The sequence below is a fragment of the Xyrauchen texanus genome, chromosome 25 (genome assembly GCF_025860055.1).
Source record: "Xyrauchen texanus isolate HMW12.3.18 chromosome 25, RBS_HiC_50CHRs, whole genome shotgun sequence".
Classification (NCBI taxonomy): Eukaryota; Metazoa; Chordata; class Actinopteri; order Cypriniformes; family Catostomidae; genus Xyrauchen; species Xyrauchen texanus.
The window spans coordinates 29,428,040-29,445,232 of NC_068300.1; the positions used below are offsets into that span (position 1 = coordinate 29,428,040).

A 17,193-nucleotide genomic window follows, 5' to 3' on the forward strand; every position below is an offset into this window, starting at 1 on the left:
ATTACAGTATGCAACTTTTTTTGGCCAGGCAGTGATGGTTTGATTTAATACATAGCATATTCTTTATAACATAATTTGTCAATGAAAGTAGGCATAATTTCCTAATAATTTAGAGAGAGAGAGAGAGAGAGAGAGAGAGAGAGTCTACCTCAGGGAATGTCACCATAATAGGCTAACTATACTGTTTCATAAAAAAACATCTGCTAAATGTCAGCTTGCTGTTAAGCATAGTTACTTTCTTAATATAAATATGAACATAAACATGATATTTAACATTGCCTATGTGTAATTCCAAATGGAAAAAAAATACCTTTGTATGTAAACTAACAGCTCCCTTTTTAATATGAAAAATAACAAAATGCTACATGGGAAAATAATTAATTCAGATAACACGCTGGGGCATTCCTGGAAAGTCCACTTCATGTGAAAAACATAGCAAAAATATAGCACGTTTGCAGTTTAGGGAAAAACATATCATTCTAATTTACCAATCACACACACAAACACACATATGTTGGTCTACCTATCATTATGAGGACTTTCCATAGACATAATGACTTTTATACTGTATAAACTATAGATTCTATCCTCTAAACCTAACACAACCCCTAAACCTAATCATCACAGAAAACTTTCTGCATTTTTACATTTTCAATAAAACATTGTTTAGTATGATTTTTAAGCGATTTGAATTATGGGGACACTATAAATGTCCTCATAAATCACATTTATAGCATAATAACCTTGTAATTACCAGTTTGTAACTTACAAAATTGTCCTCGTAAATCACAAAAACACGCACACACACACACGCACACGCACACGCACACACACACACACACACACACACACACATTTATATCGTCTTTACAAAGCGAAATAAAACTCAAAAGATACATCAATTGCTTGTAGTCTTTCCAACTAAATGTCCCTGAAACAAGGACGATCGTATCCCATCACAAACCAATTACATCCCCGAGGTTTGTCCGTTATCCCTCCCCCTTCCCTTGCTCTCTCTCTCTCTCTCTCTCTCTCTCTCTCTCTCTCTCTCTCTCTCTCTCTCCCATGAGCTTTCACACACATACATCTCCTCCCCTCACATTGTACTTAGCTTTCCTTTGCCCACTCTCTTTCTACAACAAACATGGCCGCTAAATCGGATGGAGCAGCCCTGTGTGTGAGCGAGAACGAAAGCGCTTCGCGTTGTCTGGTTGCCCCGGAGCAGAGCCCGGCACCTCTGCAGCCTTGCGCCGACAAGCGCTTCACGCTGCTGGACTGCTGCTGGGTGCTGTGCGCCCTCCTGGTCTTCTTCTCCGACGGAGCCACCGACCTGTGGCTAGCAGCGGACTACTATTTGAGGCGGGACTATTGGTGGTTCGGGCTTACGTTAGTATTCGTGGTGGTTCCCTCAGCGGTGGTTCAGGTGTTGAGTTTCAGGTGGTTCGTCTATGATTACTCGGAGCTGAGCGCGTCCCCGGGCGGGGATGGATGCAGTTTCAGCACCAAGGGCAGCGACCAGCGGAGCTGCGGCGGCGCGGCAGGAGCGCGAACGGTGCCTGCGAATGGCACGCAGAAATGCTGCAGAGTGTGCATGTGGATCTTCCAGTCCATAATTCACATCTTGCAGATCGGCCAGGTCTGGAGGTAAGATAAAATAAATCTACTGTGCAGAATAGTGCCCATCCAGAACAGCGGTGCAACTTAAATGCTCCTGTGCGTGAACTTCTCTCAAAGACCAGATGTTGTTAATTGAGGATATTGTGCAATGGCTAGATATTTTTGTCCACATAGTATCCGTTTTCTTAGAATGGGTGTTTTTGAAGCTTTGGTGATGCTTTGGGACAGATGGAATGAGCTGCATCCCTGTCTTGCTCCTTGTGGCCACATGTCTTTGATATTTGCCAACATAGATGGTGTGCCAAGGTTGAGAGAGTGCTCTGTCTCTGGTGGCCCTATGGTCGGATCACTCTCAGGCTGGCACAAATTAAGCAATGTTAAAATGGGATGTTGTCAACAAACATGTCATTTGTGTGTGTGTTTGTGTGTGTGTGTGTGTGTGTGTGTGCGTGTGTGTGTGTGTGTGTGTGTGTTCTTTGGAGCAAACCATTGATGAGTGCAAAATACTTGGCAAATAAATAGTATATTACGTTTTTGAAGACATCTGCTCTGTTGGCTGACAACTGGTTGTGTCCAATAATGTCCACTTGAAAATTAGGGTTTTCTTGTTTTCTTTGTGTGCTTTCTGAAAGTGGCATGGTTTAATCAACAATGACTTTTATGAAGTAGTCCACTAGAAATAGAAAATTTAAAAAGTTAGAGCTCTCTTAGGAGAAAACAAGAATTGCGCAACCCCACCTCGCAGGTTCATTTTTGGCTAAGAATTACAGACAACTTCTAGGCCAGTTTTCTCCTGTGAGAGTCATGACCCATTCTTGCACAGCCTGTTTTCTGTATCCCTTAGTCTGCCTTTCTGTGGAAGGATTCCAAAGGTTTTCTGTTCTCTGAGATTTCTGTTATTGGAGAAGTTATAAAAAGTGCCAAGGCCAATTTATAAATGTCAAAGAGCATCATAAGCTCTTTGGGGAAACACAGTCAACGGTGAAAGAGAATGGAAAGCTGTTGTTTTCTATTTGTTTCCTGAAATTTGTTCTTTGTGGGACTGGAAATGGGCATGCAGGTTATCCATTAAGGGAGAGACAGGAAGAGACACCAGGTAGCCACTTGAGGGCCTTAGCCGATTTATTTTGCTAATGACAATTGAGGTCTATTGGCACTGCTGAATGTGCCCTGAGGAAAGGAATCATCCGAGGAATGCTTGTCCCTCGTTAGATGCTGCTTTTCTCTATGCTACAGAAAGGACAGGGGAAGCAATTCACTCCTACATGTGTGTGAGTGTTTTACTGGTAGTTAAGTGCTGAATTATTAACACAGGGTTGGGGAGGACTGTGTGTCTCAGCGATTGTGTTGGAGAAGATATACCATTTCCTGCCATCATCTCTGCAACAAATTCCTGTTACTTCTCACCCCCCCCCCCCCTCTCTCTTTCAGTCTCTCACTCTCTTACTTCCCTTTTAACCTCCCACTTGCCTTTTCTAAGTATGATTTATTATTGTGAAAAGTTATAAACCAAATTCTCATATTTTAGGGACTTTCAAAGTAATTGTTAACTTGAGCGATTATTTAAAATGATTAACACAATAATTGTATAACAATTTACCAAACCCAGCACATTTAAAGGAATACTGAAAATCATAAAATGAATCACTTTGTCTTTATAACATCAGGATTTCTGTTTTTCTCACACAGTGTAAAGTGGTCTTAATACATTAATATATATATATATAGCTGCCATTCTGGTTAAATAAATATTATTTATTGATCCTTAGCATTAAATATTTGAGTTTGAAATCTCATATTTTAGGGGACTGAGACAATTCAACAGCCTGTTGTGTGTTTACACAGTATCATGCCACATAAAAACTTGTGTGCATTGCTTTATCTGTTTGTTGTGTGTGGGTGGACACTTCTGTTGTCCTGCATAGACATGTCACCTGAGCTCAAACTGATGTATTCACATGGGTAACTTGGTTGACTTGGCAGAACTACAATATGTTTAAATATGAGTAGTCAAATGTGCAGCCTGTAGCTTTACTCTAGCAGTTATGAAGAGCAGATTAAAGAGGCATGAAAGCAACTGAGAACATTCAGTTATTGGAAATTCGAACTCAAGGAGAGATCAATGCTCGGCGCGCACATAAACCAGAACTGGGAGAAATTGTTTTTCTGAAAGCTGGAACTAGAATTAGAAAGCATACCAACTCAGCACAGTTGTTCCTGTTTCAGTTATTATCCAAAGCTTGTGGTGTCTGAGATAAGGCCTTGTATAATTTATTCTTGATCAGTATTGTTCTGTTACTCACAATAGCTGAGATCAGATGTTTCAAGGGTATGATTTAACTTAGATCAGTGCGTACATGTTGAATTCATCTTGCACGTTACCTTGTGAAGTTCTCATATATATATATATCTTTTCCTGTCGGTGAAAAAGCTCTCATTGGCAGGCTGTCAGCCGCCGGGTTTCCTCAGTTGTCCCTTGATTAAAATATTGTTTTAATGTAAGTTTAATGCACAATAATAGCCATTATAATAAGTATAACAAGTATGTACAATAGGGAATGAAGACAAACAATTCAGTCAAGGCAGCGCTCTAGTACAACTTTAAAGTTATATAAAAATCTAAAGTTATGAACCTTAACTTTGCCATCAGCCAAACCGATTTGCCTGGGAACAAATAATAGATTTAGATTCTGAGACCAAAGATTTCCCATTAGATATACCCAAAATGAATTATATCTCATGTTTAACCACTACAGATACATCAGAGCCAGAGGCACTTGCTGAGATAAGGCAGTTCTCTGCAGTGTATCATGTGGGCTGACCGCTCGGTCATCTTGATAGCTAGCAGGACCTCACATCTCCGAAAACATCGGAGCAAATTTTTAAGTAGGCTCTATCTTGATATATTGACCACAGATTTGAAGTTTAAATGATGAAATTCTCGCCTAAAAAAACATGTGACACAACAACAGTAGTTTTTTAAAAATTATAACTTACAGTTGTGCACTTTCTCCTCTGCCATTGCCACTGGTTGGTGAGAAATGCATTCTGGGATACTTGGCTGTCCCAAGTCCACACAAGTCACCTCCAAATACATCCTCATTAAAATGGGCGGAGCAAGAACATATCCGGGCATTTGGACTGTACTTGGCTAGATGCAGACTTTGAATTGGACAGAACATGGGCTATAACTGATGATGTTTCAGAAGTCCACATGAACACAAGTACAGACTAGAATGCATACTGAGAAACACCTATAATGTCTGTGGTGTGTGCGTCAGTGTAATGACCCCAGGCGAACACATGGTTCTGCCTTTCCAACCAGTGTTTTTGCTAGTTTATGCTGTATTAATGGTAAAGGGGGGCCTACACAAAATTATGCTGGTGATTTTAATGTTGTGGTTGATCGGTGTATATATATATATATATATATATATATATATATATATGTGTATATTAAGCATGTAACAATACTGCATTGTTTATAATGTATATACAATATATATATATATATATATATATATATATATACTGTATAACTTTTACATATTTTAATATAAAAATATTTTAATCTGTTTTACGAATATAAGTTATTTGGTTGAATGAACCCAGAGCAAGAGCAACGCAGATTTATAGCTTGTCTGAAATGCATTGACAACAGACAAGCAGACTGATACAAACATTGAAGTGTCTCATTATAGCAAATTATATAAAATTATATACTAGTTAATATCAGCACTCTTAGAATGCCTCTCATCCAATCTGATTATATTACAGTAACTAACTGTTGTATGAAACATCTTTATTAGGTGACTGATATAAGTCTTCATCTCGTGCGATTGTACAAACACATTATTTAATAGTACTTTTTCATTTCCTTATGAACAGTGGGATCTCAGGGTTATTATTTATTGTAGGGCAAAAACAATCACATAATCATTATTTTACCAATCTTTGATCCAAATTCTGTCCGTCATTTTGATAGATAAAAAAGAAACACGAAAAACATTTTACCTAGTGCATCAGTTTTGACTTCACTCTTTCTCCCTCACATTTCCACTGTGCCTGTGCCCTATTTATTTGCTGGTATTAATATGTGTATTAGATACGTATTAACTGGCAACATCATAATTTACAACTGGTCATATACGTCTGTTTTGTGTTTAGATTTTGAGTTGAGTGTATCTGATTTCATGACTGCATATATCAATCATTACTTCAGAGTGTTAATGCATGATAATTAAGCACAAACTGCATATTAACAAAAATAAAACAGTGCATCATTTCAGCCAATTAAGCATGCATTTAATATAAGTGCAAACATCACGTTTAGAGCAGAATTGTCTGTTACTTTAATGGAGTAACTGTGTTAACTGAGCTTCACAGATGTGCTTCTCATGTTACACTATATGTTCACATCAGGGACTATGAAGTTCTGTGAACTTGTGCATGTGTGTATGCACTTTAAAAAACCTTGTTTTAGTGCAACAGTTGATTGACAGGTAAAAGCTTCACACCAGAACTCATTGGTTTCAAAGGACTCAAACAAGGGGAGTCAAAAAATCATAAAAGCCTATATACTGTCATGTATGTGACATCCCTCAATCCCCTATTACTTATAAAATCAAAAAAAGTATGACTGATAAAAATAGATCAGGACAGATACTTTACAGAGAGTGACGAATAAAGCATATCATCTCACTAATTCGAATGAACAGCATAACAAAACTAATCAAAATGACATACAATATTTAGCAATCATTGTTATCTAATATAAAATGAGTTTTAAAACTTACCAATAAAGGTCACTATGCAGGTCTGCAGTCAAGAGCACTAACTTCAGATGCTCATGTCAACTGCTTGACATAAATATGATCGAATCTTTTGATTGGCTCAGGGGCAAAGGCAAAATGGCCCTTCAGGCCCTTGTGGAATGCTTGCAGGTCTCTGTTGATTAACATTAAGTATGAAGGACTAGCCTGGCTATTACGCAACATACCATAATAATAACTGAATTTCTCAAAAGAATATATATATTTGAGTATTATATGTTTAAGTTGTGGAAAATATATTATTTCTTAAAATAAATGTATGATGATGTCATGCAATTTGCACAACAGCCCCACTTACCCTTAATGTAGAGAAGCAGCTGCATAGGGCTAAACATTTTTTATCTTATTAATTTTTTAATCTTAAAAACACATGGTAAACACAAAACACAAAGGCTTAGTGAGACCTGTTTTTCCACCCCAAACACACACACATGCACTAATGCACAGTGCAGCTGTTGTGATATGTGTTGCAGGTGTGTGAGGCGTTGAAGTGTATCTGTGGGCCATTAAGAGAGTTGATGGGGATATTCTCACCCAGCTGAAGGCATTACACCGCAGCCGGCACACGTGAGGAGCATTTTAAACATCACCTATCTCAACTATGCCTCAAAGTGACATTTACCCAGGGCCAGGAATGGAGAAAAGATCCCCATTTTCCCATGGCTTTTTCTAGCTTATTAACTATTTTTCTAGACATCATTAAAAGAGAAGTGTGTTGTTTCTTCGCCATTAGTGTCACCAAACAGAGTTATTATAATAATGACTGTTTTATTCCTGAAAACCCCCATCTATTATTGGTGGGACAAACAGATAGTCCCGCCCAAAACTCACACCATTGGTTGAGCCACTGTGTCGGGCTGGTCGAGATGCTTAAACAAACAGAGCAATGTTTTGATAGCACCACAGTGTTTACACTTTTACAGAATCGTTTGGGTGAACTATGCCTTTAAGATTAGGTGGTTGGCTTTTCTTTTCTTTTCACTTACACTCTCACTTTTCTCCTCTCCCCTTCCATCCCTCCATCCACTTTTCAATCTCTTGTCTCAATCTTCTCTGTAAAATCCCGATGCTGTCTGTCTTGTCAGAGCTGACCAAGTTTTTCACAGCAGATGCTGAAAACACTGAACAAACAAAAGAGTGACAGATAGGCTGTGTGTGTGTGTGTGTGTGAGAAGGAGAGAGAAAGAGCATGTTCACAGGTTTCCTAAACACAGCAGCTGAATATAGATTACGGTGAGCGCTTTGGTCTGTTTATGAATGCCTTTGAGTTCCCATCTGCTTGTCAGAGCAAGTTAACAAGAGATTTTCCCAGATGATGTGTGTGTGTGTGTGTGTGTGTGTGTGTGTGTGTGTGTGTATGTGTGTGTGTATGTGTGAGCATGTAGTTATCACTTTGTGGGGACCAAATGTCCCCATAAGGATAGTAAAACCCGAAATTTTTGACCTTGTGGGGATATTTTGTTGGTCCCCATGAGGAAAACAGCTTATAAATCATACTAAATTATGTTTTTTGAAAATGTAAAAATGCAGAAAGTTTTCTGTGAGGTTTAGGTTTAGGGGTAGGTTTAGGTTTAGGGGATAGAATATAAAGTTTGTACAGTATAAAAACCATTATGTCTATGGAAAGTCCCCATAAAACATGGAAACCAAACATGTGTGTGTGTGTTGTGTGTGTGTGTGTGTGTGTGTGTGTGTGTGTGTGTGTGTGTGTGTGTGTGTGTGTGTGTGTGAGACTGTACTTACGTCCAGGGATGTATATTTTATTCTAGCATGGATTATTTATATATATATATATATATATATATATATATATATATATATTTCATCACAATATTGATTAGAATGCTGACACATTGATCTTTCCTAAAGTTAGAAAAGACAAGTCCACCCTCAGCCCCCTAAGTCTACACCCCTTCTTTCAGAATGTGCTGCAGTAGTAAATATGAGTATTGGTCTGTGTTTAAAAGTACAAGAATAATGGACTTATCATATCACCCACACTTATCATATCACTCCTGAAGATATATATATTTAACTACTGGAGTCTAATGGATTACATTTATGCTGCCTGTATGTGCTTTTTGGAGCTTCAAAACTTTGGTAACAATTTACTTGCTTTGTAAGGACCTACAGAGCTGAAATATTCTTCTAAAAATCTTTGTTTGTTTTCAGCAGAAGATAGAAAGTCATACACATCTGGGATGGCAGGAAGATGAGAAATGATGAGAGAATTTTAATATTTTTGGTGAACTATCCCTGTAAATTATGTTCTTACAGGAAGTGTTCTTTCATTCCACTTTTGTGCATCTCACTGTGGTTGTGTAGCATTTCACTAGTTTTCAGTGTCTCTAGCCATAAACGGCACATTTTTATGAAAATGTGTCAAGCCAAATGTAGTTTGAAACTATAAAAAATATGTGTCGAGACCTCTGCACTCTGCTCCGCCCAGCTGTCTTTGATGATCAGCTGTCGGTTTGTTGCCTGTACAGCTGCACTTACCTGTAAGCTAGAGCAGCACTTACTGCCCCCTGCTTTCTGACACTCGCAAAAACAACAATCCCTTTTTACGGTGGAGTGATTAATTGGGTTGGCTTATTTAGCGTGTTATTTTTATATAATTAATCGCACTAAATTAATGCATATAATCGACATTCTTAATCAAAACTATTGTTGAATATTAGGGCTGGGCGATAAAACTATATTGATATTTATCTAAATAAATACATTTTCAATATCGATGATGAACTTTTGAGTAATTTTCTATATTTAGCCTATGTTCTTACATCTAGACAATTGGATCCGGTACATGTCACTAAAATTGCAAGCAGCTCGGCAAAGTTACACACACAGCTAACTAAATAACAATCGTGGAATCAGTTGGTTAGGAAATACAACCCTGTTAGCAAGCAGCCCTGCTATCATGAAACCGGTAATGAGGCCAGATGATGCTCAGTTGTTGCTAGCTAGCAGCTAGCTATCCGGCTAATATGATATCATTGTGTACCGAACAAGACAGCACTGGCAATGCAATATAACTATTGATTGAACACAACAACAACTCGGACATCAACACAATTGTTGTTTATTTATGAACTAAGTAGTTAAAGTTTTTCATGATCCATAGCTCTATCACAGGCAAGAAAGTATTTCTTCTTCTTGTGATGTTTATTAGCAGTTGGCAATCCAGCTCATGGTGCATTACCGCCACCTACTCAGCTGGACTGTGGAGCATCACAAGAAAGTCTTTCAGTGGAGTCAAACGTCTGCTGAAGACAATTAAATTGGTGAAATTAATCGAAAAGAGGTCACACACCTTATGTAGGATTAAACTCTAAACTGAGTATACTTAAAAGGTATAGCTTACCCTCTGGAATTTACTTGTAAACGAACAAGATGCATATGTTTACACACATTCTTGAGGTCAAACCAACATGTGGATGCATTTCTCCCCATTAATGGTAGGAAATGTATATCATGATAAATATCAATATCAAACGATATGAAAAAAAATATATTTATTTTGGCCATATCGACCAGCCTTATTGAAAATGGTAGAAATGTTTGTCAAAATCATTTGAAATTAACATGAATACCAAGACTGCATTTTTAAGAACTTGGACAGGGAACACTTTAACAATATTTTAAAAGGATTTTTCCCTTTCATCATCTTGGTCATCTTTATTTGTTATTGATCCAGCTCCTTAATGGATCCATTCAGTGGTATTTTAAAAAGTCATCACAGCATACAGGATGTATTTTGTTTTATGAGCACACATGAGATATTGAGTCAGCTCAGTTGCAGATCAATTTAATTCATAAGGTTTGATTGTTTGTGATGTGGTAAATTATGTAGTGTCACAATCCATCAATCAAACAACAATCTGACCCTGGCAGAAACTGAAGTAAAAAAAACACATTCTAATTTCTAATAAAATATGTTTTGATTGTCTTTGACTGATAATTAGGTTATATTTTAGAGTTTAATATCACATAGAGGACACACCTAGATTTGCTATGACTGTGTTTATAGCAAATCCATTGTGCTATTATACCTATCAATCTTTTTACTGTGATCTTATTGGCTCTGACAGTTCTGGGCAGCGACACAGTTCTAAACATCTGGATGGTCGATGACCGATGGTTAATTATATTTATTTACCCTATACACATACTGTTCACCACACACCCACAAACACATACACAATCAGAGGGTGATTTTCATAGTTTCAAAAGTATAGTGTCAAAAAATTGCTTACTAACTTTTTCGGTGTAAAGATATTTTAATAAACTTTGTTTACATGATGTATCGCCGTAAAACACCAAACCCTAAAACAGCCATAAAAACTAGGATTTATAAATACATATTTTCACATTTCTTCCATTAAACCCTCCATAACTTGGCCCCATGCATTTCCATTGTAAGTGCCTCACTGTAACCTTTAGCTTTTTTTAAAGAAAAAGAGGGACAAGTCATTTTTTTTTTTTGTGGTAATCAATATTACTCCACAAATGCTGTCGATTGACAATCACTTGCACTGAACCAGAATATTCCTGTAATATATGTGAGAGGTTATAAAGGGTATATGATGTATAAAATGACAGTGATATGTTTGTGTCTTTGCAAATTGACTTGAAATTCAGTATCCATTAATCAACATGCATTTTCATTGCATGAAAAAGAGCAGCTTTGACATTTTTATTATAACTATTTCTGTGTTCTTTAGTTTTTCAGTTTCAAGCAAATGACCTGAGAAAGCTGTGACTCAGTTGGACTGACTGAATTTAGACATAAATGTGTGAATTCTTCACAATGTTTTAGACATAAATGTGTGAATTCTTCACAATGTTTTAGACATAAATGTGTGAATTCTTCACAATGTTTTAGATAAAGTATTTTTGTTAGGATCCCTTGTTGTCTGCCTTGTGTTTTACGTTTCACTCATCACGGATCACGTTCCATGTCACGTTTTCCTTGTTGCCCCGTGTTTCACTGTCCTTGTAAAAACTACATTTCCCATCATTCCCGGCCCTCACTGCCAGCACTGCGTTATTGTCCACACCTGACTGTTATTTTGTCATCATCGTGTCTGTTTATTTAAACCCCACTGTTTCCCCCTTCCTTTGTCAATCGTTATCGTTTCATGTTCTCGTTCCCTGATGTTCACTCTTGGTCTTCTGATTCTCCTGATGTTTGTGGATGTTTATTCGTGTTCGTCCGAGGTTTCCTTGCCCTTCGTGGATGTTCCCTACCTGTATTTTCCCGAGTGTTATTCCGTGCTTTAGTTTACTTTTTCCCATCGTGGACTTTTCCTTTGTTCCTGTGTTTGTTTATTTGTCAATGCTTGTGAATAAAACCGCGCTTAGATCCAAACCTCCCGTCTGCCTTCTCCTGCTTCCAACATTCATAAAAATTTTCAACTCCATTATTAGTGAAACTTAAAGTAATGATCAAAGAAACAAATCATTTAAGTTGTATTAAAAATCTCCTTACCTCCCCAATCAGTCTGGATGGTCATGAATGTTCAGATGCTTACATTCCCTTCGGTCCATCAGCCTGTGTTGATTTTCTGCATTTAGGGTCCAAAACTACAAGAAGAAGTAACTTTTGAATGAATGAATGAATTAATTAATTAATGAATGAACATTACATTATATAGTGCTTTCCTAGACACAAGTGTGCAGGATCCAACTGGATAATGCAACGGCAGCCTTACTGCACCAGTACAATCACCACACACCAGTTATTGGTGAAAAGGAGAGTGTAGACTTAGAAACATACGCTGCACAAATGTGTTATAAATTTGCATTTACACCATGAAGCCACTCTCCTTTTCAGTGACTCCACAATTATCTTTCATGTTTTGTTTTTGTGCTCACACATTTTCTCTATTTTATATCATCATTCAGCTGTGATGTCTCCCCTGTGGCATCACAAGACATATATTTCATCTGTGTTGTTGTCAAACTCAGGAGTACATGGAGAAAGAGAAAGCATAAGAGAGAAACACTGGCTCTTCTCTCCATGGAGAAACAGAAAAAGAGAGAGGTGACACAGTAGATTGTATGGCCATTTTAATTTATGTTCTGAGTGAAAGATTTTTTTCAGATTACAGGATGAGTGTAATAATGTCACATCAGGAGAGGAAGGGAAGATAACTCCCACAGTGCTTAACCTCCCTTTGACTCAGTTGCATGCATATTCATTTATGATATGTATATTCATGCTGATCTGGGCAGAGGTTTGATAATAGAATCTGCATCTGATTGTTCTATATTTCTTTGGTTGACTGAGCAGAAAAACCTGAGCTTAGAATAGACATAAGACTAGGGTATAGGGTCGTATCTGTAAACAAACCTCCCGGTTAACCTAAAGTCTTGCGAAGCCGCATGTGATGCTCCCAGTCTTTGTTAATTTGAAGTCCTACAGAAACCCTACACCTACACCTAAATCTAACCCTAACCTTAACCCTACCACTAAATATAACCCTAAACCTAACCTTAGTAACAGCAAATAAAACTGGACCTCGTGCCGGCACACTTCCCATGAGCCCCTCAATCTCCATGTAACTCCAATACAGTGTGTGCGTGACAAGCTTCGGCTCTCTGTAGGAGTGCACCACCTCATCACATTCGGCAGTTCTGATGCTGGGGATGATGATGTATGTGTTCAGTGAATGACGCTCCCACCCCTTTCCCAGCGATAGGGAGGAGTATGCACATGGCACTGAATAGAAGATGCTTCACCTTGATGAATGGTTCGTACAGTCCGGATTCTTTCAAGCAACTGCGTTCCGTAGATCTGCCCCGATCTTCCCAGAACTTCATAATGAACATATCCTGGCGCGCGCCCTATTCAGCTCGTTCGCACATTTATTCCACTCTTCTCAATAAAGTGGACCATGGGGAAGACAAAAGTTATGCCCAACTACCCCTCATAGTACCCCTCACCACTCCACAACACCTTGAAATAGGCATCACCATCTCTTTCCGGCGAGTAGCAGGGCGTGGAACTCACGCCCCTTTCATCTTTCTAACGTCCACACTGGCTGGAAAATCATAGTCAGCGGCAGGCCAAAATGGTTCAGCATTCCACACAATGACGGTGCTCCAACTTTTCCACAAAATTCACTGCACAGGCCATTGGCAAGTCAATGAGCAACTTGGTGTTTTTGGATTGTCACATCTGGTTGACCCTCAAGGAAATGTGTAATGTGGAAAAGCTGCTCTATATGATGCTCTGGTGTTCCAGCCGGCTCTGTGGATAGATTTGCTGAGCACAACATCACGACTCAGCAACACTCACAGGCTATGAGACATTATATGCCAAAACGGAGCAGTACTTCATCACAACCGGTCTCGGGCCAGCCCGGATAAAAATCCCACATCAGCTGCCTCAGCAACGCCAAATGTTGCAACCTGTAAAGCTGGTAAAGCCACACAAGCCATGGCCCAAGCGAAGGCAGTCGCCTCATCGAAAACCACCATTAAGCAAAAGCACTCCTGACACAATGCTGTTCCCCTCTTCCCCACTGCTGTTTGTTGGGAAATATTGTTGTTCAAAATGTTGTTCAATATGTTGTTTTCTGTGTCTCACATTAATCACATGCAACATAGTTTTCACATTATGCACAACTGCTTACCAATGGTGAGCAATTATATCATGTATGAAAATACAAAAATTGCAAAAACAGTACAGCTCTCGCATGAGATGCTAACACTTTTTTAATAAGGCTTTCCCACTTCAAAACCCACACATTATGCATAATCGCTTCCCATAACAGTTTTTATTATATCATGTATGAACATACAAGGAACACAAAAGGAGTATAGCGCTTGTTGTACATGCACAAGACATTAAAACATTTTCAATAAAGAAATTTCCCACTTCAATGCCCACACATTTCATTCAACCGCTTGCCAATAGTGCCACATACCAATAATGAGTGGCACATTATATCATGTTATGAACATACCAAATTGCCCTCTGTCCCATTACATGGACACGTGGCGAGCTATTACTGGCATTCCGACTGGGAGCTAAAAACGATCGAACATGGTTATACAACCCAATTTGCACATCGGCCACCCCATTTCAACGGTGTTCTGTTTTCAACAGTTCCATCCAAAGACAAGCTGGTGATACAAGCAGGGGAAATACGTGATGATGTGGGGCCGGCCGTGATGACTAAGCACGCATCCGCGCTGCATGCATGTTCATGTTTGTTTTATGTTTTTATGTTTCATTTTTATCAAACTTTATGTTTACTGTTCAGCCGGTTCCCACCTCCTCCTTGCCCGTCCTTTATCTGTTACAACCATTATTTAGAGTAAAACATTATTTCCTCGTTCTGGACAAGGACGGCGGGCTTCGGCCCATTCTATTTCTAAAATGCTTAACCATTCAAAATATTAACTCAGAAACAGATCTTATTGCACATACATCCTCAGTACTACATCCTCCTGTACTTCATGTATCCATTGCACCGTATTACAGGTGGCTTTTTTAGATTGGCGTTTGAGGGAACTGCTGTTACTAGCCAATCAGAGGCACTTCTGAGCGAACACAGAGACTTTCTGATATGCCATATGGAAAATCTGGTCTAATGTCAACTGGCAAAGCACACTTTTCCCCAGTAAATCTCCTTTTTAGGAGTTCATGCGTGCGCACCTCATGAGCGAAGGTGTACAGACCATTCTTCGGTGTATTCAGCAAAGTCCAACTGGACATGGATACAGTTCTGTTAATTGCACCGCAATGGCCCAATCAGTCCTGGTTTCTGGAGATGGTAGAAATACTGGACGAGCCTCCATGGGAAATTCCGCTGAAGAAAGATCTTCTCTCTCAAACTCAAGGCATGGTTTGGCATCCCCAGTCAAAGCTGCAAAGCCTAAATGTGTGGCCTTTGAATGGAGGACAGCGGATGAGGCAGAATTGGCTTGGTTGCTTATGAACACCATAGTACAGGCTAGAACGCCATCCATGAGCTACCTTTATGAGCTGAAATGGAATGTGTTCACTAATTGGTGCTTTTCAAACAGCAAAGACCCATTGAACTGCCCGATACCTGAAATTATAAAAAATTTACCTGATTTGTAAATTTCTTAAGAGTGATTGGACACAAGGCTCACTCCGTCTATGCTTAAAGTTAATGTGGTGATTATATCTGCGTATCACGCACCTGAAACCAGCACCTCTATAGGAAAACATGATTTAATCATAATTAAACAGCTAAATCCCCCTCGCCCAGCTACAGCCCCAACATGGGACTTAACTTGGACTTATAAGTGCTCATGGGGCCTCCATTCAAGCCTATGGACTATGTTGAATTTGTGTGCTTTCTCTTAAGACCGCATCACTGCTGGCTTTGGCATCAGGTATATGTGTTGGTAATTTGCAAGCACTGTCAGTTGACAATTCATGTCTGGAGTTTGGTCCTGGTCTTTCAAAACCAAGTCAAACCCAGAAAAGGATATGTGCCTAAGGTTATAACCACACCCTTCAGAGCGCAGGTGGTTTACCTTTAAGACTTTTTCCCTCCTCAATTTAATTCAGATGAGGAACAGTCCTTGCATTTGTTATGCGTTTTGGGAGCATAAGTTTAGCGCACATACTAGTTCAGACTGTCTGACCAACTCTTTGTGTGCTATGGAGGATGCACGAAAGAATGTCCGTCTCCAAGCAAAGACTTTCTCACTGGATCGTTGATATGGTCACCCTGGCTTATGAGTCGCAGGGTGTGAATTTCCCAATCGGTGTTAAAATACACTCAACTAGAGGTTTGGCCTCTTCATGGGCATGGATGAACTGTGTGTCCTTACAAGACATATGTTTTGCAGCAGGATGGTCTACTCAAAACACATTCGCAAGGTTTTAAAACCTAGACATAACGACTTTCTCAAAACAAGTCCTCTCTGACTAGAGCGCTCTCTATTTTATTGGCCAAATATATAGTTATGCCCCTCTTTTTAAGTACAGGCTCCCTGTCACTTCACACAACTGCCTGCATTCGGAATGTTGTGTTCCCAAAGTTACTGGCACATAAATTTCCTTTCCGTCTTGGTTTCATGAAGGGGTTAATCCATAGTATATGACCATAGTTCATATATATATGTATTCTGAGTGTTCTCCTCCTCGCTGACCATGAGGGTCATTCACTTGCGGCATACTCATGTCAGTCACTATCCCGTGAGACTGCGGCATCATGTTTTCTCTCTGGAAGGTTATGTCGTGAAGTGCGGCATGATTAGATTCTATTCCCCATATGTGTCAGCTTAATGACACAATGTAAAGTGTACTGAGTCGTAAGGGAATATCTCTGTTACGTAAGTAACTTTGGTTCCCTGAGACAAGGGGAATGATACATTGCATAACCTGGCCAAACTACAAGACTCTTTGTACCTCAGTCAGAAAATTCGGAGGAATGGTGTTTGTGCGCAAAATTTTATAGCTGACACATTCGCACCTAAAAGGGCGGGGCTCAAACCCCATAGCCAATATTAGAGTTGCCGTTGTTGTAGAGAGGTTTCAACTAGGTTGTTTAGAAGGACACTCCCCATATGTGTCAGCTTAGTGATGCAATGTCTTATTCCCCTCATCTCAGGTTACGTACATAACCAAGATATTTTTACAGTACATCTATAGAGTTGTGCAGTATTTTGAAAATATTATCCAATATTTTAAAAGCTGTTAAAGCCTAGATGTTATGGTGTTTTTTTGTATATGTAATTATTTATTTTGTGGCAT

General features: G+C 39.0%; 1 protein-coding gene across 1 annotated transcript in view; it reads left to right on the forward strand.

Moving 5' to 3' along the window:
* The first annotated feature begins 1,124 nt into the window (after positions 1–1,124).
* LOC127618926 (XK-related protein 7-like) overlaps positions 1,125–17,193 on the forward strand; it is a 95,138-nt gene continuing 79,069 nt past the window's right edge. The window contains exon 1 of the mRNA XM_052091630.1: positions 1,125–1,644. Coding sequence (XP_051947590.1) covers positions 1,145–1,644 — 500 coding nt within the window. The 5' untranslated portion in view covers positions 1,125–1,144. The remainder of the gene's footprint in view (positions 1,645–17,193) is intronic.